General features: G+C 47.0%; 1 protein-coding gene across 4 annotated transcripts in view; it reads right to left on the minus strand.

The window, feature by feature from the left end:
* MTHFD1L (methylenetetrahydrofolate dehydrogenase (NADP+ dependent) 1 like) overlaps window positions 1-13478 on the minus strand; it is a 235102-nt gene extending 221624 nt beyond the window's left edge. For 2 of the 4 annotated variants that reach the window (XM_030929150.1, XM_030929149.1), the window contains exons 1-4: window positions 13119-13478; window positions 3268-3352; window positions 1751-1801; window positions 1609-1662 (exon numbers count right to left, since the gene is read on the minus strand). In XM_030929150.1, coding sequence (XP_030785010.1) covers window positions 1609-1662; window positions 1751-1801; window positions 3268-3352; window positions 13119-13348 — 420 coding nt within the window. In that variant the 5' untranslated portion in view covers window positions 13349-13478. The remainder of the gene's footprint in view (window positions 1-1608; window positions 1663-1750; window positions 1802-3267; window positions 3353-13118) is intronic. The other 2 variants (XM_030929151.1, XM_030929152.1) reach the window with 1 other exon arrangement.
* Between the last annotated feature and the right edge of the window lie 10835 nt (window positions 13479-24313).

The following is a 24313-nucleotide window of genomic DNA, read 5'->3' on the forward strand; positions in this document are numbered from 1 at the left end:
AAAAGAAAGAAAGAAAGAAAGAAAAGCAAATTCCACTGCAGACAGTGGGTATCCTGCAAATGAACAACAACCTCCTTTGCATGCTGTCACTGCTGGTATCACAGGTATTTGTTACATATTTAACACTTCATATTTGTACCATGCTACAATGGCAAGTGTGGCAAACACTTATCGCCCAATATACAGTTTCCTTTCTCTTCTTAGTAATAAACTCTTGATTTTTAGCTTGCTAATAAATGATCTAAGGCTTCCTGGTATAAAAACTACACTTCCCAGCCTCCCTTGCAGTTGGTCAGGCAACTAGGTAGAGGACAACTGAATGGATGTAGAACTGCGACTTTCAGGAAATGTCTTTAAAGACAGCAGGGACCTGTCTTTGTCCTTCCTTTTTCTTGTTGATGACAATGAACTTTACCTGAGCCCTGTGATCCCTGAAAAGAGGGAAGGTTAACAAATCCCCTTACCCTCTGTGTACTGCAAAGAACTGCCCTTCCCCATAGGACTCAGATGCCCCCTTGTTTACATAGTACAAGGCCAGATACAAACTCTACAAATTCCCATTCTTTGTCTCACAAATGACTAGCAGACCTGCTGGGCCTCACTGATCAATCAGAACAAAGTGCTTGTTAACCAAACCACAAAGGTGGCAAAGCAGAAGAACAGGAGCCCAAGCTCCTACGACTTGGTGATGTCATCAACCAGGGACTGCCTACTTCCAAACTTTATTCATGTCCCAGAAAAATACACTTCTAGGCTGGGCACAGTAGCTCACACCTGCAATCCCAATACTTTGGGAGGCCGAGGCAGGTGGATCACCTGAGGTCAGGAGCTCAAGACCAGCCTGGCCAAAATGGTAAAACCCCATCTCTACTAAAAATACAAAAATTAGCCGGGCGCGGTGGCTCACACCTGTAATCCCAACATTTTGGGAGGCCGAGGTGGGTGGATCACCTGAGGTCAGGAGTTCAAGACCAGCCTGGCCAAAATGGTGAAACCCCGTCTCTACTAAAAATACAAAAATTAGCCGGGTGTGGTGGCACACACCTGTAATCCCAGCTACTCAGGGGGCTGAGGCAGGAGAATCACTTGAACCTGGGAGGCGGAGGTTGCAGTGAGCCGAGATGGCACCATTGCGCTCCAGCCTAGGCAACAAGAGTGAAACTCCATCTCAAAAAAAAAAAAGAGAGAGAGAAATAAACTTGTATGTTATTTAAGATTCCATTATTTGAGGTTTTCTATCACATGAAGCCAGTAGGAAGAAAAGCTAACCACAGAAGGGCTGGGCCCTGGCACAGGGATTTGTGGCCCGAGGTCTAGTTTCCTTGCCTCAGCCTGACAATTTCCACTAGATGACGCTGCCACCGCAGCTGAAGAAACACAACTGAACTCAACAAGTTGCAGCTCAAGTCCTCGGTAGAAACATACAAATGACCAGGAACAAGGATATCAGGAAGCATTTACCCTAGAGAAAAGAAGTGAACTCTTCCCTCTAACATTCAGCCACAAGCAAAGGTTAGATCTGTCCCAGCTACCACTAAGAGATGCCATGGGCCTATTAAGTCTTAAGAGGAAAGAAGAAGCAAGAGTTTAGATCTCTGTCATTATTACCTCGGCTTCACTGCTATCTGGAGGGAGGCAAATGTGAGTGATGTTCAGACCAGTCTGAAAAAGGAACACAAGGTTATTCATCACTCTAAGAGAATGTATTGTTAAAAGTTATAATGAGTTTTTAAAAAGCAACAGTCCTCACCTCCTCAGCCAAATTCTGGTTGATTTCCTGCATCAAGTTGTCGTCACCTGCCTTAGGAGAGTAAAAACAACATAACAACATAAAAATAGCTTGAAAAGGCATAAAAGATAATCCAGAGATGAATTTTGTGATTACAGATGATCTAATTACAAAGATAATAAGGAAGGTGCAGAAAAACAATCTTGCTGCTTATAAAAAGGGACTCGTGGCCAGTATTTAACAGGGTAATTCTTCAGGCCTTCAAATTATGTCACTTTTTTAAGGAAAATAATATCCCTCCTATTAGAAGACATACACAGTAACATAGCCAGCTTCCTTCTCTAAAAATGAGGATGCTGACTGGGCACAGTGGCTCATGTCTGTAATCCCAGCACTTTGGGAGGCTGAGGCGGTGGATTGCTTGAGCCCAGGAGTTCGAGACCAGCCTGGGCAACATGCTGAAACCCCATCTCTACAAAAAATACGAAATTAGCCGGGTGTGATGGTGCTTGCCTGCAGTCCTAGCTACTCAGGAGGCTGAGGTGGGAGGATTGCTTGAGTCCAGGAGGTCAAGGCTGTGGTGAGCCAAGATTATGTCACTGCACTCCAGCCCAGGCAACAGAGCAAGACCCCATCACAAAAAGAAGCCAAAAAATGAGAACACCAAAGGTAGGAGTTGAAATCGTTTGCTTTTGGATGGAAAGCCAGGGAGTCAGTAGATTCCCAGGAGGCCCGAGCCCTAATCTGATTTTCTTTCTATTGTTCTAACTTGCCTTTCTTTGTAATGAGATGTGGATACAGATCCCAGAGAATGTAAGTAACTTGAGCACAGCTCTGTCATCCTGAAATACGCAGCACGGCAGCATGATGGAACCAGAGGCTGCTATTTTGATAACCTAAGTGCATGCCAACCCCGGCGGTAGCAGCCCAACTGTCGGGCTGTGTTTGCTTCCAGGCTTGGCTCACCTCGTTATTTCTCGGCACCTGCCATCACACAAGTGTGCCAATCAGGATGGCAACTGGGGCCAACTGTGGCTCAGAACCAGGGACTGCAGCCAAAAGAAATAAGTGGAATGCAAAGTCCTTTTGACAGGGTAATGACTTTTGTCCCATTAAGTTTACGGCAGGTTTTAAAAGATAGAGTAAAAAGATTACCAAATACTCATGTTTCGTCTAGCCTCTGCCTCCATTGAAACAAAGTGGGACTTTTTCCCCCAGCACCTTCAAATCACATTTGGTAAGCATTTGTGAGCACACATGGACCACGATATATCCTGTGTAATGCAATGCATGTAAGTGCCTATCTCCTAGACCTCTGAAAGCTACTCATACCTCAGAGAGGAAAAGTCACACAAGAAGACACTCTGAAGCAGAGCAGTACTTCACGACCCCAAAGAAGCAAAAGACCAAAGAAAACAGCATTGCCAACTAAGCCCTCTCCTCTTTGGCAAGAAATGCAGGTGCTCTTTTGCATACAATCATTTTCTTAATTGAAAGGCATCCTAAAATAGTAGGACTGAACCTTGTTCTCAGCTTACCTGGATCATTGCAAGAACTGGCTTGAAGGCAGGGTTTTTTTCTTGCAATAAACTTAGAACTTCTTTTGAATTCTGAATGACTTCTCTACATTGAGAAAGAAAAACAACATTGTGATTTCTTGGTTAATGAGTAGAAAGGACTGACATGACACATTTTCTCAGAAAGTTCATTCCTCCAAGTGAAAATAACTAGACCACAGAAGGACACACTCCAAGTGTACAGCATGGAGTGGGGAGGCAGCATAACAATGAAATCAAGACACTAACTCAAGGTAAAATGTGGCAATCCAGTTGTTAAACTATGCAGAGGGAAACAAACTAGATGTTTACAATAATTTTCTAGGGGTGAATTTTTCTCTTGTATTTTCCAAGTTTACTATAACAAAAATTTCGGGTTTCTACTTTAAATAATCCCTCTCCTCCACCATACTCCGCTGCCATCCTCCCAAAACCCTGAGTATGAGTTTTCCATGGGGAAAGCAAATAAAGTGGGAAGAGGGAAGTGAAGACAGGGATTAGCGGGGTGAAGACAGGGGGCTTGCTGTTGGACAAAAAGTGTGGAGCCAGGATAAGATCCAGGTCCTGGAATTTAAAGAAGGAATTAGGTAAGGAAGGAAATGAAGGAGAGGGAAGTTCAGAAACACTGAAGACCCACTTTGGTAACACTATTAAAGCCTCCTAGGGAAAGAGAGAGAGAGCTTCTAAGTCCTCTGAGAATCCACAACATAGTCTGCACCTGTACCTCCCATATGCCCAGCAGCAGCCACCTTCACTTTCCGCCTCTGAGGAAGGTGCCAGCCTGGGGTGAGCAGGCCTAGGTAAAAGTGATAGAAGCCCTGGCATGGTGGCATGTACCTGTAGTCCCAGGACTTTGAGAGGCCAAGGCGGGAGGACTGCTTGAGGCCAAGAGTTTGAGACCAGCCTGGGTAACATAACAAGATCCCATCTCTATAAAAAATTTAGCTGGGCGTGGTGGCACATGCCTGTGGTCCCAGATACTTGGGAGGCTGAAGCTGGAGGATTGCTTGAGCCCATGAGTTTGAGGCTGTGGTAAGCTATGACTGCACCACTGCACTCCAGCCTGGGTGGCAGAGCAAGACTCAATTTCTTTTTAAAAAAAGAAAAATAAATAAATAAATAAAAAATAAAAAGGCCAGGCGCAGTGGCTTACGCCTGTAATCCCAGCACTTTGGGAGGCCAAGGAGGGCGGACACAAGGTCAGGAGTTCGAGACCACCCTGGCCAATATGGGGAAACCCCACCTCTATCAGAAATACAAAAATTAGCTGCGCGTGGTGGCGGGCACCTGTAATCCCAGCTACTCAAGAGGCTGAGGCAGGAGAATCGCTTGAACCTGGCAGGCAGAGGTTGTAGTGAGCCGAGATCGTGCCACTGCACTCCAGCCTGGGCAACAGAGCAAGACTCCGTATCAAAAAAAAAAAAGAAAGAAAGTGTTAGGAACACTCTTTCTGGAATCTTCTGGGATGAGCGACTACAGAGGTTAACTTCGCCACCACCCTGTGATATGTTCTCAGTAGCACATGAGCACTGGGTGTTGGCTTTTTCCCCTCACAACAGACCAAAGGTGCAGCCACAGCAGCCCCCAGGCTTCAGTACTAAGACCACCTTTACATTTTGTTTTCAGTCTCTGACAGGGTCTTGCATCGCACCTAACAGAAATGCAGGGCGAAGAAGTTCCAGGCAATGCCATCAACAGTACATTGCCAAGAGCAGAAAGGCACTGGGAAGCTTTCCGCAGTTTTCAGAGAGACACAGCTGACAAATGGAACCGAAGGCACTGCAGTTCCCAGACGGGGCTTTAGAGGAGAGAGCTGCTCAGACTCACAACCAGGACCAGCCTTTCTACTGCCAGCTGGGTTGGAACAGATGGACTGGGTGCAGGCAACTGTCTATAACCTGGGAACATTTCAGTTAGTTTTGTTTGGAAACACTTGGGATAAAGCTACTTCATTCCCAGGGAATTAATTGTATTATTGTGCTGAATAAATGTGACCATATGGGAAAGTTTACAAATCACCTTATAAATAAGCACTAAAATCCTTGCATCCAATAATGGGTGACTGAGGCCCATATGCCATGCTCTTCCCAGCCTGTTGTGCCTGTTAATTTGGCTATGCCAGGTTCTTATTTTTGTCTGGGACCAGGAAAGCACTGGAGTGTGGGTCCCAAGCGGCTCATGGTATAAGGATCACTGGAGAGTTTGGTAAAAATAAAGGTTCCGGGCCAGGTGCGGCGGCTCACACCTATAATCCCAGCACTTTGGGAGGTCAAGATGAATGGATTGCTTGAGGTCAGGAGTTCAAGACCATCCTGGCCAACATGGTGAAACCCTGTCTCTAGTAAAAATACAAAAATTAGCCAGCCATGGTGGTGCACGCCTGTAATCCCAGCTACTCAGGAGGCTGAGGCAGGAGAATCACTTGAAGCCGGGAGGTGGAGACTGCAGTGAGCCAAGATGGCGCCACTGCACTCTAGCTGGGTGACAGAGCGAGACTCTGTCTCAAAAAAAATAATGGTTCTGGTGTTTCACCCCAGAAAGATTGATTCAACGTGTCTCAGTGGAGCCCAGAAATGCACATTTTTAATAGAGTCCAGGTAGTTCTGAGACACTAAGTGGAAATACGGCCCAGGACTGGTACTGGGCATTTCGTTTACTAGCGTGGGCAATAGTTTCTAAGAGCCTCAGTTTCCTCATCTGCAAAACAGGTATACTACAGTGGCTCTTTCCCTTTTTTCTTATAAATGTACATGTTTGTTTTTTTCTGTGCCCCAAAGCTACCCTTAAACACTAAAAACATTCATACTAACAGCAATAATTTTCTCAGAAACATAGTCTTGATCCATTCATAGTTGATGAAAGGAACACTTCTTTTTATATTTGTGAGACAGTCTCACTCTGTCGCCAGGCTGGAGTGCAGTGGCGCGATCTTAGCTCGCTGCAACCTCCGTCTCCCAGGTTCAAGCAATTCTCCTGCCTCAGTCTCCCAAGTAGCTGGGACTACAGGCACACGCCACCATGTATTTTTAGTAGAGACAGGATTTCATCATGTTGGCCAGGGTGGTCTCGATCTCTTGACCTTGTGATCACCCACCTCAGCCTCCCAAAGTGCTGGAATTCGGGGTGAGTCACCTCACGGGGCTGAAAGGAACACTTCTATAGGTAAGTTGGCAATCATCAAGAAGTAATTAGACTTTTAAAATAGTTGGGGGTGGGGGCTGGGTGCAGTGGCTCATGCCAGTAATCCTAGCACTTTGGGAGGCTGAGGTGAGAGGATCACTTGAGCTCAGGAGTTTAAGGCCAGCCTGGGCAAGAGAGCAAGACCTGGTCTCTACCAAAAAAACAAAAACAAAAACAAAAAAAGGTTGGGGGGTGGATGTGGATAGAAAAAAAGTATACGCACACATCATTTTCTGTGCTTTGCTTTATTGCAATTTACAGATACTGTGTTTTTCTACAAATTGAAAGTTTGTGGCAACCTGTGTTTTAAGTCTACGGGAGTCATTTTTCCAATGGCATCTGCTCGCTTTGTTCATATTTTGATAATTCTTGCTTTCAAACTTTTTCATTTTTAGTATGTTTGTTACGGTGATGTGTGACTGACGATCTTTGATGTTACTATTGTGATTGTGTTGGCTGAACCGTGGCCATGATGGTTCATGATGGTGTGTGTTCTGACTGCTTCACTGGACTGGCTGTTTCCCCTTCTCTCTCCCTCTCCTCTGGCCTCCCTATTCTCTGAGAAACAACAGTATTGAAATTAGGACAATTAGTAACTACAATGGCCTCTAAGTGTTCAAGTGAAGAGTAGTAGGTCTCTCACTTTAAATAAAAACCTAGAAATAATTAAACTTAGTGAGGAGGGAGTGTTGAAAACCAAGACAAGTCAAAAGCTAGGCCTCTTGTGCCAAACAGCCAAGCTGTGAATGTGAAGGAAAAGCTATTGAAGAAATTTAAAAGTGCTACTCCCGTGGACACACAAATGATAAGAAAACAGCCTTATTAGGCTGGGCGCAGGGGCTCACGCCTGTAATCCCAGCACTTTGGGAGGCCGAGGTGGGCGGATCACAAGGTCAGGAGTTGGAGACCAGCCTGGCCAACATGGTGAAACCCCGTCTCTACTAAAACCAAAAAAATTACCAGGGCATGGTGGTACACGTCTATAATCCCAGCTACTCGGGAGGCTGAAGCAGGAGAATTTATTGAACCCGGCAGGCAGAGGTTGCAGTGAGCAGAGATCGCACCACTGCACTCCAGCCTGGGTGAAAGAGTGAGACTCTATCTCAAAAAATAAAACAAAATAAAATAACAACAAAGGATTTATAAGATTATAGTAGTTAGGCCAGGCACGGTGGCTCACACCTGTAATCCCAGCAATTTGGGAGGCTGAAGAGGGCAGATCACGAGGTCAGGAGTTCGAGACCAGCCTGGCCAATATGGTGAAACCCCGTCTCTACTAAAACTACAAAAATTAGCCAGGTGTGATGGCATGCACCTATAGTCCCAGCTGCTCAGGAGGCTGAGGCAGGAGAATTACTTGAACCCGAGAGGCAGAGGTTGCAGTGAGCCACGATCGCAGCACTGCAACCACCCCGGGTGACAGAGCAAGACTCCATCTCAAAAAAAAAAAAAGATTACAGTAGTTGGTATCAAGTACTTGGTAAAGCAGTTGCAAGGTTTGAAAGGATTGACGCCCATTTTGAAAGAAGTCCTACTGTGAGTAAAATGTTACCATTTTCTCTGTAGCATGCAGTACTACAGAGAAATCTTCCATGAAAGAAAGAGTTCCATCAGTGCAACAAACCTCATTGTCTTACTTTAAGAAACTGCCACAGCCACCCTAACCTTTAGCAGTCACCCTGATCAGTCAATAACCATCAACAATATCTAGGCACAATCCTCCACCAGCTCACTGGCATTTCTCGGCAATAAAGTATTTTTAAATTCAGGTATATATATCTGTAAGTTTTTTTTTTTTTTTTTTTTTTTTTGAGACAGAGTCTCGTTCTGTTGCCCAGGCTGGAGTGCAGTGGTGAGCCTCCCCACAACCTCCACCTCCCCACAACCTCCACTTCCTGGGTTCAAGTGATTCTCCTGCCTCAGCCTTCCAAGTAGCTGAGACTACAGGCGCACACCACCATGCCCGGCTAATTTTTGTGTTTTTAGTAGAGACGGAGTTTCACTACGCTAGCCAGACTGGTCTCAAACTCCTGACCTAGTGGTCTGCCCACTTCAGCCTCCCAAAGTGCTGGGATTACAGTCATGAGCCACAGCACCCGGCCTTATCTATGGGTTTTTTTTAAGACAAAATGCTATTGCATACTTAATAGGCTACAGTATTTTCTAAACATAACTTTTGCATGCACTGGGAAACTACAAAATTTGTGTGACTCGTTTTACTGCGATATTCCCCTTATTGCAGTGGTCTGCAACTGAAGGCACAATATCTTAGGTGTGCCTATACAAGTGTGTAAAGGAGTTCAACGCTATTACCACCCAAGTTAATAAAACAAAATAGGTTCATGCTCGCCACAACTTGTTATATGTGTAATGTTTCATTCTTTGGGGTTACTCATTCCTACAGTGACAAACAAAGCTAGAAAGAAAAAGGAGTAATTAGGCTCAATAAATCCAAAAAGTAGCATAAATGTTTCTAATCAGAGATTTTCATGTCTCTGGGGGAGAAAAATGGCCTTGCGAGCTTCCACTTTGAGGACAGCGGGAAGGAATGTGAGCTCTCTAGCTAGGCTGCCATGTGTAGCTAAAACTCAGAACTAAGCCATCAGCAGCAGCTTTGTTATTTTCACCATTACTGTGAATATTATACGGAATGTATTATTACTGGCCAGGGGCAGTGGTTCATGCTCGTAATCCCAAGACTTTGGGAGGCCAAGGTGGGTGGATCACTTGAGGTCAGGAATTCGAGACTAGCCTGGCCAACATGGTGAAACCCTGCTCTACTAAAAATACAAAAATTAGCTCGGTGTGGAGGCTGAGGGATTATGGTCATCTAGTCCCATCACCAAGAACAACAGGTCACTATGCTTTTGAGGGAGCTCATTCTTTAACTTTTCTGACCTAATACACTTCAGCTCCTGGATCTCTACTCCAGGTGACTTCTAGCTGACTCATGCCCCCACCCACTTTGCTCCAATCCTCGGGGAATCAATTCAGGGCTAGAGAGTTTTAGTAAACCATGCACATAACTCAATTGAAAGGTACAATGTAGCCAGGCGCGGTGGCTCATGCCTGTAATCTGTGCACTTTGGGAGGCTGAGGCAGAACGATCACTTGAACCCAGGAGTTTGAGACCAGCCTAGCCAACATAGTGAGACCTCATCTCTACAAAAATAAAATTGCAGCCATAAAAAAGGATGAGTTCATGTCCTCTGCAGGGACATGGAAGAAGCTGGAAACCATCATCCTCAGCAAACTAACACAGGAACTGAAAACCAAACACCACACATTCTCACTCATAAGTGGGAGTTGAACAACGAGAACACATGGACATAGAGAGGGGAACATCACACAGCGGGGTCTGTCAGAGGTGGGGGAAAGGGTAGGGAGAGCATTAGGACAAATACCTAATGCATGCAGGGCTTAAAACCTAGATGACAGGTTGATGGGTGCAGCAAACCACCATGGTACATGTATACCCATGTAACAAACCTGCATGTTCTGCACAAGTTTCCCAGAACTTAAAGTAAAATTTAAAAAAAAGTTATGTTTACCCTATACTGCCATCTATTAAGTGTGCGATAGCATTATGTCTAAAAAATGTACATACCTTAATTAAAAATACTTAATTGCAAAAATAAAAAAAAAAGGTCTCATTCCATTGCCCAGGCTGGAGTGCAGTAGTGCAAACTTCACTCACTGCAGCCTTAACCTCCTGGGCTCAAGTGACCCTCCTGCCTCAGCCTTCTGAGTAGCTGAGACTACAGGCATGCACCATGCCCAGTTAATTTTTCAAAATTTTTTGTAGAGATGGTTGTCTCACTATGCTGCCCAGGCTGGTCTTGAACTCCTGGGAATGTGATCATACCACTTTGGCCTTTCAAAGTGCTGGGATTACAGGCATGAACCATGGAGCCTGGCCTAAATTTGTCTTTTCTTTCGTTATAAATGTACCTACTAATAATTTTGATTTTGCCTCTAGGCTCACTAAACCTAAAATATTTACTATCTGGCCCATTATACAAAAAGTCTGCAGACCCCTGGCTTAGTGAATTGTAAAAATATTGCTGGGCGCGGTGACTCACACCTGTAATCCCAGCACTTTGGGAGAACAAGGCAGGCGGATCACGAGGTCGGGAGTTTGAGACCAGCCTGGCCAACATGGTGAAACCCCGTCTCTACTAAAAATACAAAAATTAGCCAGCCATGGTGGTGCAAACCTGTAATCCCAGCTACTCCAGAGGCTGAGGCAGAAGAATCGCTTGAACCCGGGAGGCGGAGCTTGCAGTGAGCCGAGATTGTGCCACTGCATTCCAGCCTGGGCGACAGAGTGAGATTCCATCTCAAAAAAAAGTAACAGCCACCATTTCTTGAGGAACTTGTCTTGTATGTGACAGTCCTGGGCTATGTATTTTGCACGTGTTCTCTCACATAATTGTTTCCATAACCCCTTGAGGTAGGTACTGTTACTCCTCCCACTTTCCTGAAGGAACTGAGTTTGGGGAACCCAGTGCAGGCCCTAAAGCCCGCTACTGACTAACCTCTCTACTCATCTCTAAGGCAGTCATGGCTTTAAACCTAAAAGTATGCATGAATAGGCCAGGCGTGGTGGGTCATGCCTGTAATCCCAACACTTTGGGAGGCTGAGGCAGTCAGATCACCTGAGGTCAGGAGTTCGAGACCAGCCTGGCCACCATGGTGAGACATCCTGTCTCTACTCAAAATACAAAAATTAGCCAGGCGTGCTGGCGCGCTCCTGTGATCCTAGCTACTCGGGAGGCTGAAGCAGGAGAATCCCTTGAACCTGGGAGGTGGAGGTTGCGGTGAGCCAAGATCGTGCCATTGTACTCCAGCCTGGGCGACAGAGCAAGACTCCGTTTCCAAAAAAAAAAAAAAACAAAAACGTATGAATAAAACCCACAGATGACCCCACATCTTCATGCATTCCTTCTGTAACCATTTCACAAATGCCTATTACATGCTGGGCACTCTCTCCAGGACCTAGGATGTAACACCAAAGAGACAGCTGTCTTTCACGAAGCTCATATTCCAGGCGGGTGAGACAGACAAGAAATGAGCAAACAAGGAAGTTTCAGGTAATAATCAGTGTTACCTAGAAAATAAAACAGCATGACGGGAGGGGGTGTTTTTTGCCGCCTATCCTGGCCTCAGACTAACTGGTAAGATGAGTCTCCGCAACGTGCAGGTTAAAACCTAATGACCTGGCGTGTAATTAATCCCAGCGCTTTGGGGGCGGGGACGATGACTTGAGCCCAGGAGTTCCAGACCAGCCTTGATAACAGAGTGAGACCCTGTCTCTACAAAAACAAAATAAAATTATCCGGGCATGGGAGCGCACACCTGTGGTCCCAGTTACTCTGGTGGCTAAGGTGGGAGGATCGCTTGAGCCCAGGAGGCGGAGGCTGCCCACTGAACTCCAGCCTGAGCAACAGAGGGAGATTCCATTTCTAAAACAAAAAGAAAAAGAAGACAGAGAACAAGGCAAACTAAATGAACGCCCCCTTAAAATCATCCGCCACATAATAAAGAGCCTAGGAAACGTATTTTACTACTGAGGCAGGGGAGAAGGGAAGTGGGGAGGAAAATGGGAGAGCAGAGGGAGGAAGGAAAGGCAGAAAGAAAGGCAAGCAGGCAATGACCTTAAGAAAGAAGGCTAGAGGGAAAGGGAAGAGGATGTGAATGGAGGAGGTGGGCCGCTTGCTGGGGAAACCGCATCCTGGAATTCGTTCCTAATCTCAGTTCGGAGGGAGGCGGAAGGGGCTTTCTCGCCACCTCCAGGTTGTCCCGAGGGGCTCGCCCTGCAAGGCCCGAGACCTGGGCGCCACTCTCGGCGAGGGCGGGGAAGGCTGGGGCCCAGGGGCTGGGACTGGGACGGGAAAGGCCCGGTCCAGGGCTCCCAGTTCGCTCTGGGTCCGCAGAGAACCCTGCAAACTCAGCTGCGCGGGGACTCCGTGCGCGCTGCGAGGCGGAGCTGGAAACCAGCGATGAGACCTCTCCGACTACCCCGGCTCCACATTTACCGTTCCGGGAAAAGCGGACGTCAGCCACAGACCCCAGCCCGGCAGGAGGGACCGGGCGCGGGGAGGGGCGGTGCGCGGGGAGGGGCGGCGCGCGGGGAGGGGCGCACAACACCAGGGAGGTTCGTGCGGGCGGCGCTGGGCCCGAGCCCGCCTCTCCCGAGCCCCGCTTGCCCGCCCGGAACCCCAGGCCAGCCGGCGCACGGAGCCGCAGCCCCGCCTTCCTCCTCCTTCTCGCCCCCTCCCCCGCTTTCCGCCCCAGCCGCACCGCCCCTTTACCGTCTGGGTGGCGCCAGGCGCCATTGCATCAGAGCCGGAGGCCGGCTGCGCACGTGGAGTCGGACGTGCGGTCCATGCCGCTCGGCGTCCATCGGGGATGCCCACGCCTGCCTGCGCTGCGGGCCGGGTCGGGTCCTGGATCCCCGGTTCTCCGCCAGCGCGCCCGGCCGCAGTCCCCAAGCCCGCATTTCCCGACACACCGCCCGGCGCCCCTAACGAGTTGGCACCAAACACTCGGCAGCCCCGCGCCCCGCTCCCCACGGCGGCCCCGGGCGCTCCGCCCCTAGGTCGGGACCGCAGCCGCTGGAGACCGAGCCAGGGGCCAGACCCGACACTCACCTGACGATCGAGTCCCGCGCCGCGGGCGTTCGTCCGCCGGGGCTGCGGCTGCTCCGGGTCTGGCCATCCAGCAGCCGCCGCTGTCCAAGCAGGTCCTCCCGGCCACCGCTGCCGCCTCCGCGGCCGCCGCCGCTGCTGGCGCGACAGGGCACACGGAGGCGGAGCGGCGGGCCCGGGGGATGGGGCGGGCGGCGGAGCTGGCGCAGGACGAGTGGCAGGCGCGTGCCCATGGCGCGAGGCGGCGGGTCCTCAGGGGACACGGAGCTGCGGCTGCCGATGGCGGCGTGGCGCGTGCCAGGCGAGCTGGCGGCAGCTGGAAGAACCTGGCGCTTCCTCCTCGTCCGCAGGGACCCCTAGGGGGCACTGCACCCGGCGGCCGTGACGTGCGGAGGGCGGGGGCCTGGGAGCGCCGGCCGGGATGTCACGGCTTGGGGCACTTTGGTTTGGTTGGCTGTACCAGACAGAGGGTGGGGTGCGGAATGGGGCTCAGACCCTGCCCTGAGACTTTGCCTCCCTCCTTTCAGCCTGAAAGGCTGAGGTGACCCTTGGTACTCAGGGCGGCAAGTTTAGACGGAAGGGCTTGGATTTACTGTACTGGAGGTGGCCTGAGGATAAGAGGCTTTGTAACTTTAGGCAGGGGCACTTAATCTCGGTGAGCTTGCGGGGCTTCGTCAGTGCTCTATCTCCTCAGAGCACAGAGATAACAATGGTCTTCTTAAAACCTTAAAAGGATTTTATAGTCCTGATTGGTTCCAGGGCCCATCCAGGGGAACCACGTCCACAGATGCTCAAGTCCTTGGTGGAAAAAAAAAAAAAAAAAAGTATTGGCATATCACCTATATTCCCTAAGTCCTCACCTAACATTGTGGAGGGGTTCTTGGAAACTGAAACTTTAAGCCAAATGACTGTAAGGAAACTAGTTTGACCACAAGCTAATTGATATGAGTGAAGTTCCTACAACATATCTGTGGTCACAAAATCGCTCCTAAACTTATAAATAAAGACCAAAACCCTTCTAATATTAAAAATTGAAATAAGTGTGAGCCATGCATACATTTAAGAAAAGATTTTGGCTCACGCCTATAATCCCAGCACTTTGGGAGGCTGAGGTGGGCAGATCACTTGAGGCCAGGAGTTCAAGACCAGCTTGGCCAACATGGTGAAAGCACATCGCAACTAAAAATGCAGAAAATTGGCTGGGTGTGGTGACACGTGCCTGTATTCCCAGCTACTCAGGAGGCTGAGGCAGGACAATCGCTTGAACCCAGGAGACAGAGGTTGCAGTGAGCCAAGGTCATGCCACTGTACTCTAGCCTGGGCGACAGAGCACAGCTCTGTCTCAAAGAAAAAAAAAAAAAAAGTTTTTCTTTTTAAAAAGCACTCCCTATCCCCCAGCTTAGAGAAAAATAAAGCTTAGTAAAAGTGAGATGATTTTTACCGGCTTATTCCAACTCAGGGCACCAGGCAGGGTAGGATACCATGCCTCATAGGGCGCACTCCCACATACCCACACTCACACTCAGACCATGTAGATGCAATTTCACCTGAAGTGCACTGCACGGCTTTGGGATGTGACAGAAGACTGGAAGACAGAGAGAAAATCCACAGACACGGACAAAACGTGACAGTGGACCCAATCAGAAATCTATTTTTTTCCTCAGCATTATAAGAAAACCACTGAGCAAAATGATGAAATGATGTTATTCCAGGACTGCTGTACTTATAATACCTAATACAATGTAAATGCTATGTAAATAGATGTTACACTGTACTTTCTTATTTCTACGATTATTTTTAATTTTTTCAAATATTGTCAGTCCCAGGTTGATTGAGGATACAGAGGGCTGACCATAATTTCCAAGTAAAGTGGATATCAGATTGTAATTTTATAATTCCCAAGTGAGGGTCAGATTGTTAACTTTATATTTTTACAGTCTTATAACTTTATATTCCCATAATTCCCAAATAAGGTGGGAATAAAACTAGTCCAAGTTACAGAGATTGGTTTTCCATTAGCCAAGTACCATACTAGGACAGCACTGGAAGGACCCCTCATACAATCCTAACAAATGTAGGGAATTGAGAGCTATTGTCTTGATGTTCAACTTCTGGAAACTGGGGTCCAGAGAGGCCCATCTGTTTACTGCCAGAGCTGGGAGATTGAGGCTGCAATGAGCTGTGAGTGTGTCACTGCATTCCAACCTGGGCAACAGAGTGAAACCCTGTCTCAAAAAAAAAAAAAAAAAAAAAGGCTTCCTGAAGAAGGCAAAAGAGGTGGCACCTGGATGTAAGACCTTAGCAGTTGAGCTAAGGGAAGGTCAATGTTGGAAATGAGCTAAGGGAAAGCCAATGTTGGAAAAGCGGGAATGTTGGAAATGAAGGCACCACATGAGCAAAAGTCTGGAGCATGATGAATTTGAGATACCGAGAGCTGTTCAGTCGAGTGGGGAGGGCAGTGCGTCCGGAATTGGTTCCTTCCGGTGGGTTCTTGGTCTTGCTGACTTCAACAATGAAATCAATGACCCTCACGGTGAGTGTTATAGCTCCAAAAGACAGTGTGTCCACAGTTTATTCCTTCAGATGTTCAGATGTGTCCAGAGTTTCTTCCTTCAGGTGGGTTTGTGGTCTCGCTGACTTAAGGAGTGAAGCTGCAGACCTTTACAGTGAGTGTTACAGCTCTTAAAGATGGTGCGTCTGGAGTCTGTTCCTTCAGATGTTCAAATGTGTTGGAGTTTCCTTCTTCTGGTGGGCTCGTGGTCTCGCTGGCTTCAGGAGCGAAGCCACAGACCCTCACCGTGAGTGTTACAGCTCATAAAGGAGTGCGAACCCAAAGAGTGAGCAGCAGCAAGATTTATTGTGAAGAGCAAAAGAACAAACCTTCCACAGTGTGAAAGGCAACCCAAGTGGGTTGCTGCTGCTGGCTCGGGTGGCCAGCTTTTATTCCCTTATTTGGCCCCACCCATGTCCCACCAATGGTCCATTTTATAGAGCGCTGATTGGTCCATTTTTACAGAGTGCTGATTGGTGCGTTTACAATCCTTTAGCTAGACAGAAAAGTTCTCCAAGTACCCACACGACCCAGAAGCTCAGCCGGCTTCACCTCTCACTGGCACTCACTGTGGGATTTTGCGGCACCTAAGCTGGGGCACTCCAGCAGCCCAGAGGGAACTCATTCCAGACAATCAAGAGGAAAAGAAGGGAAGCGAGAAAGAGACAGAGACCTGTTATTGTGGCCAGCGATACCACAAAGAGGGAAAGGCGGTCCACACATGGGATTCAGCCTCCAATCAAGCTCAGCACGTGCCGGCCAGGGCCAAGTGCCGGCCTTGCTGAGCCCACACTCACCTGGAATCCACACTGGCCCATAAGCGCCACACACAACTCCAGCTCCCGCCTGCACCTCTCTCTTCCCACTTTCCCATGAGCAGAGGCTCTGGCCTCGGCCGGTCCTGGAGAGGGGCCCTCACAGCACTGCAGTGGGCTGAAGAGCCCCTCGAGTGCGGCCAGAGCATATGCCAAGGCCGAGGAGGCGCCAAGAGCGAGTAAGGGCTGCTAGCACATTGTCACCTCTCAATCCCCCCTCTAAACAGGACACCCTAACTGCTGCTGGGAATTGGGTGATGACCGCTCTAGCTAATTCCTGCTGGATTGGGGTGAAGAAGGGACCCTGCAGTTGTAGTGTCCTCCAGAGGAACTCTTTAGGCCAGTGGAAGGGCCAGCAGTTCGTTCCAGGGGTCGTCGGTAGAAGTTGTTAGTTGAGCTCATTTGGGGTTCCATTTGTAAGACCATCTGTAGCTTGATGGCCTCGATTCTAGAGGAAACAAATTTGACCAGGTTAAAAATACAGGGTCCAAGGTGAGTAAGAGCAAGATGGCTACCATGGGACCTAGAAAGGGGAGAAGCCATGCTGCCCAACTCCAGAGGTTGGTATAAGACTTTGAAAGGCGTTGTCTGATTTCAGAAGCTTTTTCCTGTATTGCCGGGCAGCATCTTGTACTAGCCCTGACTGGTTAGTGTAAAAACAACACTCTTCTCCTAAGAAGGTGCAGAGTCCTCTCTTCTCAGCAGTAAGGAGGTCTAGGCCTTGGCAGTTTTGGAGAGTCACTGCTGCCAAAAAGTCTATTTGGGATTGTAGAGTAAGGATAGATTTCGTTACTTCTTGCAAACTGTCTGAGAAATCCTTTGAGAGTGTGTGGTAGTAGGATAATGAAGTAGATAAACTGGCTATTCTGGTTCCTGTAGCAGTAGCCATCCCTAACCCTATAAGTAGGGGTATTAATTGTATGGTTCTGCACTGACAGACTTGAGCTTTGAGGGGTACTGATAGGGTCTGATTTCCACAAGGTTAGAAGTTAGGATAATATATGTTTACACTGTTCACTTTTAGCAAACTTTACTTTTGTTGGAAACCTTGTAAGTTTGGGATTTCAATTCTTCTTTGCTGTTAATAAGACCTTGTTCAGCCCATATTAACTTAGAATTGGTATAGATGGCTCCTTCCTGATTCTGTAAGTACTTTAAGGTTTGGCTGAGTACAAACAACTGGCACATTTGAGCAGACCAATTACTAGGCAATTTTCCTAACTCTGCTTCTACAAGAGTTTTCTTATTTACTGAATACCCATTGTGTCTTTTTTCCTTAATTGCCAGGGGAGGAACCATCTATTCTCCTGTCCTGAAGGGAGTTCCTCCTAGATTTGGTTGGACCTTTGTATGGGTAATTAATTAAGATTTAGATCCCCTGTTAGGAAACCTGCTGGGTTAAGGATTTTTGATTGGAAGGCTACGGGTTGTCAGTGGCCTCAGTGCTTTCAGGTTACACTCTTGTTTACACTGACAAGGTGATATTGGTGTGTTATAGGGTTACAGAGAAGACCTTCAATGATCAATTATAGGTTTTAAATGTACCCTGGCTCTTAAAGGAATAGGGCACACTGTTTTTTCTTTACTACTTCCATCTCTCTTTCTTTCTCTTTGACTTCTTTGTCTCTCTCTTTCTGACTCCCTCTTTGTCTCTGTCTCTTCCTCTCTCTGTCTCTCTCTCTGACTTTCTCTTTCTCTTTCCTTTCTGCTGGTCTTTCCCTGCCTCTGCTAGCCACTTATGCTGCTGTTCTCCCCTCTCCTTCCCCTTTTTGATGGCTTTGGCAGTGTAAGACTGCCACTTCCTTGGGTTTTTGCACCATGTGCAATAAGTCCATGATTTCCTTGTGGTATTTAATGGGGGTTCCCCCAGAGGTTAGGAACTCCCTTTCTTTCCATATTGCAGCATGGGCATGTAGGATTAGATAAGTACACTTGCTATCTGTATACATATTTATTCTTTTTCCCTTTCCCAGTTCTAAGGCTTGGGTATGTGTCACTAGTTCTCCTAACTGGGTGCTGGTCCCTAGGGCAAGAGGCTTACTTTCAAGTACGGTTACATCACTAACTATGGCATAACCTGCCCTTCGTATCCCATTCTCCACAAATGAAATTCCATTGGTATATAGGTTAGGGTCAGGATTAGCTAAGGGGATTTCTAAGAGATCATCTCAGGCAGCATAAGTCTGGACTATAATTTGTTGACAGTCATGCCCGATTGGTTCCCCATCCTCTGGAAGAAAAGTGGCAGGGTTGAGGGCTGCACACATTCATATTTGAAGCACTGGTCCCTCAAGGAGTAGTGCCTGGTATCTAAGCAGGCGGTTGTCTGATAGCCATAAACTTCCTTTGGCACCTAGTGAGCCATTACATCATGAGTAGTCAAGGAAAGGTACAGTGCCTGGATGTGCATTGTAGGCTAGATTTATGTTTCCCTTTACACAAACATCTCAATGTAGCAAAGAGTAACATAGCAGTATTGCTGCCAGCGTATCTCGCCTCTAGCCACAGGGCGGTTTTCTCCTATCTCATGGTCAGCTTTACACTGAGACATTTCATTCCCAGGGACGAGCAGGAGACGGAAACCTTCCCCTTATCTGAACTGCAAAGAGGCCTCCCTCTTTCACTACTACTCCTCAGCACAGACCCTTCACGAGTGTCAGGCTGGGGGATGTAACATCTTTCCTTTCCCACAAGGCCATATCTCAGACTGTCTCTGTCGGGGGAGACCTTGGACAATACCCAGGCTTTCTTGGGCAGAGGTCCCTGCGGCTTTCTGCAGTGCATTGTGTCCCTGGTTAATAGAGAATGGAGAATGGTGATGACTTTTACCAGGCATACTGCCTGCAAACATATTGTTAACAAGGCACATCCTGCACAGCCCTAAGTCCACTAAACCTTGATTCAATACAGCACATGTTTTTGTGAGCACAGTGTTGGGGCTAAAGTTACAGATTAACAGCATCTCAAAGCAGAACAATTTTTCTTAGTACAGATCAAAATGGAGTTTCTTATGTCTTCCTTTTCTACATAGACACAGCAACAATTTGATCTCTTTCTTTTCCCCTCATTTCCCCCTTTTCTTTTTGATAAAACCGCCATCGTCATCATGGCCCATTCTCGCTGGTCGCCATCTCTTCGGAGATGCTGGGTACACCTGCAGACTAACAGCAGACAGAACAGGCACACCAGGATTAATACGAGATTTACAATAGTGGAACTTCTGATAGTTTTAACCCAAGTGACCGGGTTAAGATTTGCAAGGCCATCAGCAGCTTCTGCGATTGCCTCAGATCCTGGCACCAAATTTAAATGGGCTTTTGATGCCTCAAAAAAATTTGTTCTGGGGGGGCGGAGCAAGATGGCCGAATAGGAACAGCTCCAGTCTCCAACTCCCAGCGCGAGCGACACAGAAGACCGGTGATTTCTGCAGTTTCTTTCTTTTTTTTTTTTTTTTGGTGACGGAGTCTCACTCTGTCGCCCAGGCTGGAGTGCAGTGGCCGGATCTCAGCTCACTGCAAGCTCCGCTTCCCGGGCTCACGCCATTCTCCTGCCTCAGCCTCCCGAGTAGCTGGGACTACAGGCGCCTGCCACCTCACCCGGCTAGTTTTTTGTAGTTTTTAGTAGAGACAGGGTTTCACTATGTTAGCCAGGATGGTCTTGATCTCCTGACCTTGTGATCCGCCCGTCTCAGCCTCCCAAAGTGCTGGGATTACAGGCTTGAGCCACCGCGCCCGGCCGATTTCTGCAGTTTCAACTGAGGTACTGGGGTCATCTCACTAGGGAGTGCCGGACAATCGGTGCTGGTCAGCTGCTGCAGCCCGACCAGTGAGAGCTGAAGCAGGGCGAGGCATCGTCTCACCTGGGAAGCGCAAGGGGAAGGGAATCCCTTTTCCTAGCCAGGGGAACTGAGACACACAACACCTGGAAAATCGGGTAACTCCCACCCCAATACTGCACTTTAAGCAAACGGGCACACCAGGAGATTATAGCCCACATCTGGCCAGGAGGGCCCCATGGCCATGGAGCCTCCCTCATTGCTAGCACAGCAGTCTGCGATCTATCCGCAAGGCATCAGCGAGGCTGGGGGAGGGGCGCCCGCCATTGCTGAGGCTTAAGTAGGTAAACAAAGCCGCTGGGAAGCTCAAACTGGGTGGAGCTCACAGCAGCTCAAGGAAACCTGCCTGTCTCTGTAGACTCCACCTCTGGGGACAGGGCACAGCTAAACAACAACAAAAAAAGCAGCAGAAACCTGTACAGACGCAAACAACTCTGTCTGACAGCTTTGAAGAGAGCAGTGGATCTCCCAACACGGAGGTTGAGATCTGAGAACGGACAGACTGCCTGCTCAAGTGGGTCCCTGACCTCTGAGTAGCCTAACTGGGAGACATCCCCCACTAGGGGCAATCTGACACCCCACACCTCACAGGGTGGAGTACACCCCTGAGAGGAAGCTTCCAAAGTAAGAATCATACAGGTACACTCACTGTTCAGCAATATTCTATCTTCTGCAACCTCTGCTGCTGATACCCAGGCAAACAGGGTCTGGAGTGGACCTCAAGCAATCTCCAACAGACCTACAGCTGAGGGTCCTGACTGTTAGAAGGAAAACTATCAAACAGGAAGGACACCTATACCAAAACCCCATCAGTACATCACCATCATCAAAGACCAGAGGCAGATAAAACCACAAAGATGGGGAAAAAGCAGGGCAGAAAAGCTGGAAATTCAAAAAATAAGAGTGCATCTCCCCCTGCAAAGGAGCGCAGCTCATCGCCAGCAACGGATCAAAGCTGGTCAGAGAATGACTTTGACGAGATGAGAGAAGAAGGCTTCAGTCCATCAAACTTCTCAGAGCTAAAGGAGGAATTACGTACCCAGCGCAAAGAAACTAAAAATCTTGAAAAAAGAGTGGAAGAATTGACGGCTAGAATAATTAATGCAGAGAAGGTCATAAACGAAATGACAGAGATGAAAACCATGACACGAGAAATACGTGACAAATGCACAAGCTTCAGTAACCGACTCGATCAACTGGAAGAAAGAGTATCAGCGATTGAGGATCAAATGAATGAAATGAAACGAGAAGAGAAACCAAAAGAAAAAAGAAGAAAAAGAAATGAACAAAGCCTGCAAGAAGTATGGGATTATGTAAAAAGACCAAATCTATGTCTGATTGGGGTACCTGAAAGTGAGGGGGAAAATGGAACCAAGTTGGAAAATGCTCTTTAGGATATCATCCAGGAGAACTTCCCCAACCTAGTAGGGCAGGCCAACATTCAAATTCAGGAAATACAGAGAACACCACAAAGATACTCCTCCAGAAGAGCAACTCCAAGACACGTAATTGCCAGATTCACCAAAGTTGAAATGAAGGAAAAAATCTTAAGGGCAGCCAGAGAGAAAGGTCGGGTTACCCACAAAGGGAAGCCCATCAGACTAATAGCAGATCTCTCGGCAGAAACTCTACAAGCCAGAAGAGAGTGGGGGCCAATATTCAACATTCTTAAAGAAAAGAATGTTAAACCCAGAATTTCATATCCAGCCAAACTAAGTTTCATCAGTGAAGGAGAAATAAAATCCTTTACAGATAAGCAAATGCTTAGAGATTTTGTCACCACCAGGCCCGCCTTACAAGAGACCCTGAAGGAAGCCCTAAACATGGAAAGGAACAACCGGTACCAGCCATTGCAAAAACATGCCAAAATGTAAAGATCATCGAGGCTAGGAGGAAACTGCATCAACTAACGAGCAAAATAACCAGTCAATATCATAATGGCAGGATCAAGTTCACACATAACAATATTAACCTTAAATGTTAATGGACTAAATGCTCCAATTAAAAGACACAGACTGGCAAACTGGATAAAGAGTCAAGACCCATCAGTCTGCTGTATTCAGGAGACCCATCTCACATGCAGAGACATACATAGGCTCAAAACAAAGGGATGGAGGAAGATCTACCAAGCAAATGGAGAACAAAAAAAAGCAGGGGTTGCAATCCTAGTCTCTGATAAAACAGACTTTAAACCATCAAAGATCAAAAGAGACAAAGAAGGCCATTACATAATGGTAAAGGGATCAATTCAACAGGAAGAGCTAACTATCCTAAATATATATGCACCCAATACAGGAGCACCCAGATTCATAAAGCAAGTCCTTAGAGACTTACAGAGAGACTTAGACTCCCCTACAATAATAATGGGAGACTTCAACACTCCACTGTCAACATTAGACAGATCAACGAGACAGAAAGTTAACAAGGATATCCAGGAATTGAACTCATCTCTGCACCAAGTGGACTTAATAGACATCTATAGAACTCTCCACCCCAAATCAACAGAATATACATTCTTCTCAGCACCACATCGCACTTATTCCAAAATTGACCACATAATTGGAAGTAAAGCACTCTTCAGCAAATGTAAAAACACAGAAATTATAACAAACTGTCTCTCAGACCACAGTGCAATCAAACTAGAACTCAGGACTAAGAAACTCAATCAAAACCGCTCAACTACATGGAAACTGAACAACCTGCTCCTGAATGACTACTGGGTACATAACAAAATGAAGGCAGAAATAAAGATGTTCTTTGAAACCAATGAGAACAAAGATACAACATACCAGAATCTCTGGGACACATTTAAAGCAGTGTGTAGAGGGAAATTTATAGCACTAAATGCCCACAAGAGAAAGCTGGAACGATCTAAAATTGACACTCTAACATCACAATTAAAAGAACTAGAGAGGCAGGAGCAAACACATTCAAAAGCTAGCAGAAGGCAAGAAATAACTAAGATCAGAGCAGAACTGAAGGAGGTAGAGACACAAAAAACTCTCCAAAAAATCAATGAATCCAGGAGTTGGTTTCTTGAAAAAAATCAACAAAATTGACAGACCGCTAGCAAAACTAATAAAGAAGAAAAGAGAGAAGAATCAAATAGACGCCATAAAAATGATAAAGGGGATACCACCACCGACCCCACAAAAATACAAACTACCATCAGAGAATACTATAAACACCCCTACGCAAATAAACTAGAAAATCTAGAAGAAATGGATAATTTCCTGGACACTTACACTCTTCCAAGACTAAACCAGGAAGAAGTTGAATCCCTGAATAGACCAATAGTAAGCTCTGAAATTGAGGCAATAATTAATAGCCTACCAACCAAAAAAAGTCCAGGACCAGATGGATTCACAGCTGAATTCTACCAGAGGTACAAGGAGGAGCTGGTACCATTCCTTCGGAAACTATTCCAATCAATAGAAAAAGAGGGAATCCTCCCTAATTCATTTTATGAGGCCAACATCATCCTGATACCAAAGCCTGGCAGAGACACAACAAAAAAAGAGAATTTTAGACCAATATCCCTGATGAACATCGATGCAAAAATCTTCAATAAAATACTGGCAAACCAGATTCAGCAGCACATCAAAAAGCTTATCCACCATGATCAAGTGGGCTTCATCCCTGGGATGCAAGGCTGGTTCAACATTCACAAATCAATAAACGTAATCCAGCATATAAACAGAACCAAAGACAAGAACCACATGATTATCTCAATAGATGCAGAGAAGGCTTTTGACAAAATTCAACAGCCCTTCATGCTAAAAACGCTCAATAAATTTGGTATGATGGAACGTACCTCAAAATAATAAGAGCTATTTATGACAAACCCACAGCCAATATCATACTGAATGGGCAAAAACTGGAAGCATTCCCTTTGAAAACTGGCACAAGACAGGGATGCCCTCTCTCACCACTCCTATTCAACATAGTGTTGGAAGTTCTGGCTAGGGCAATCAGGCAAGAGAAAGAAATAAAGGGT

This window comes from Rhinopithecus roxellana, chromosome 4 (genome assembly GCF_007565055.1).
Source record: "Rhinopithecus roxellana isolate Shanxi Qingling chromosome 4, ASM756505v1, whole genome shotgun sequence".
Taxonomy (NCBI): Eukaryota; Metazoa; Chordata; class Mammalia; order Primates; family Cercopithecidae; genus Rhinopithecus; species Rhinopithecus roxellana.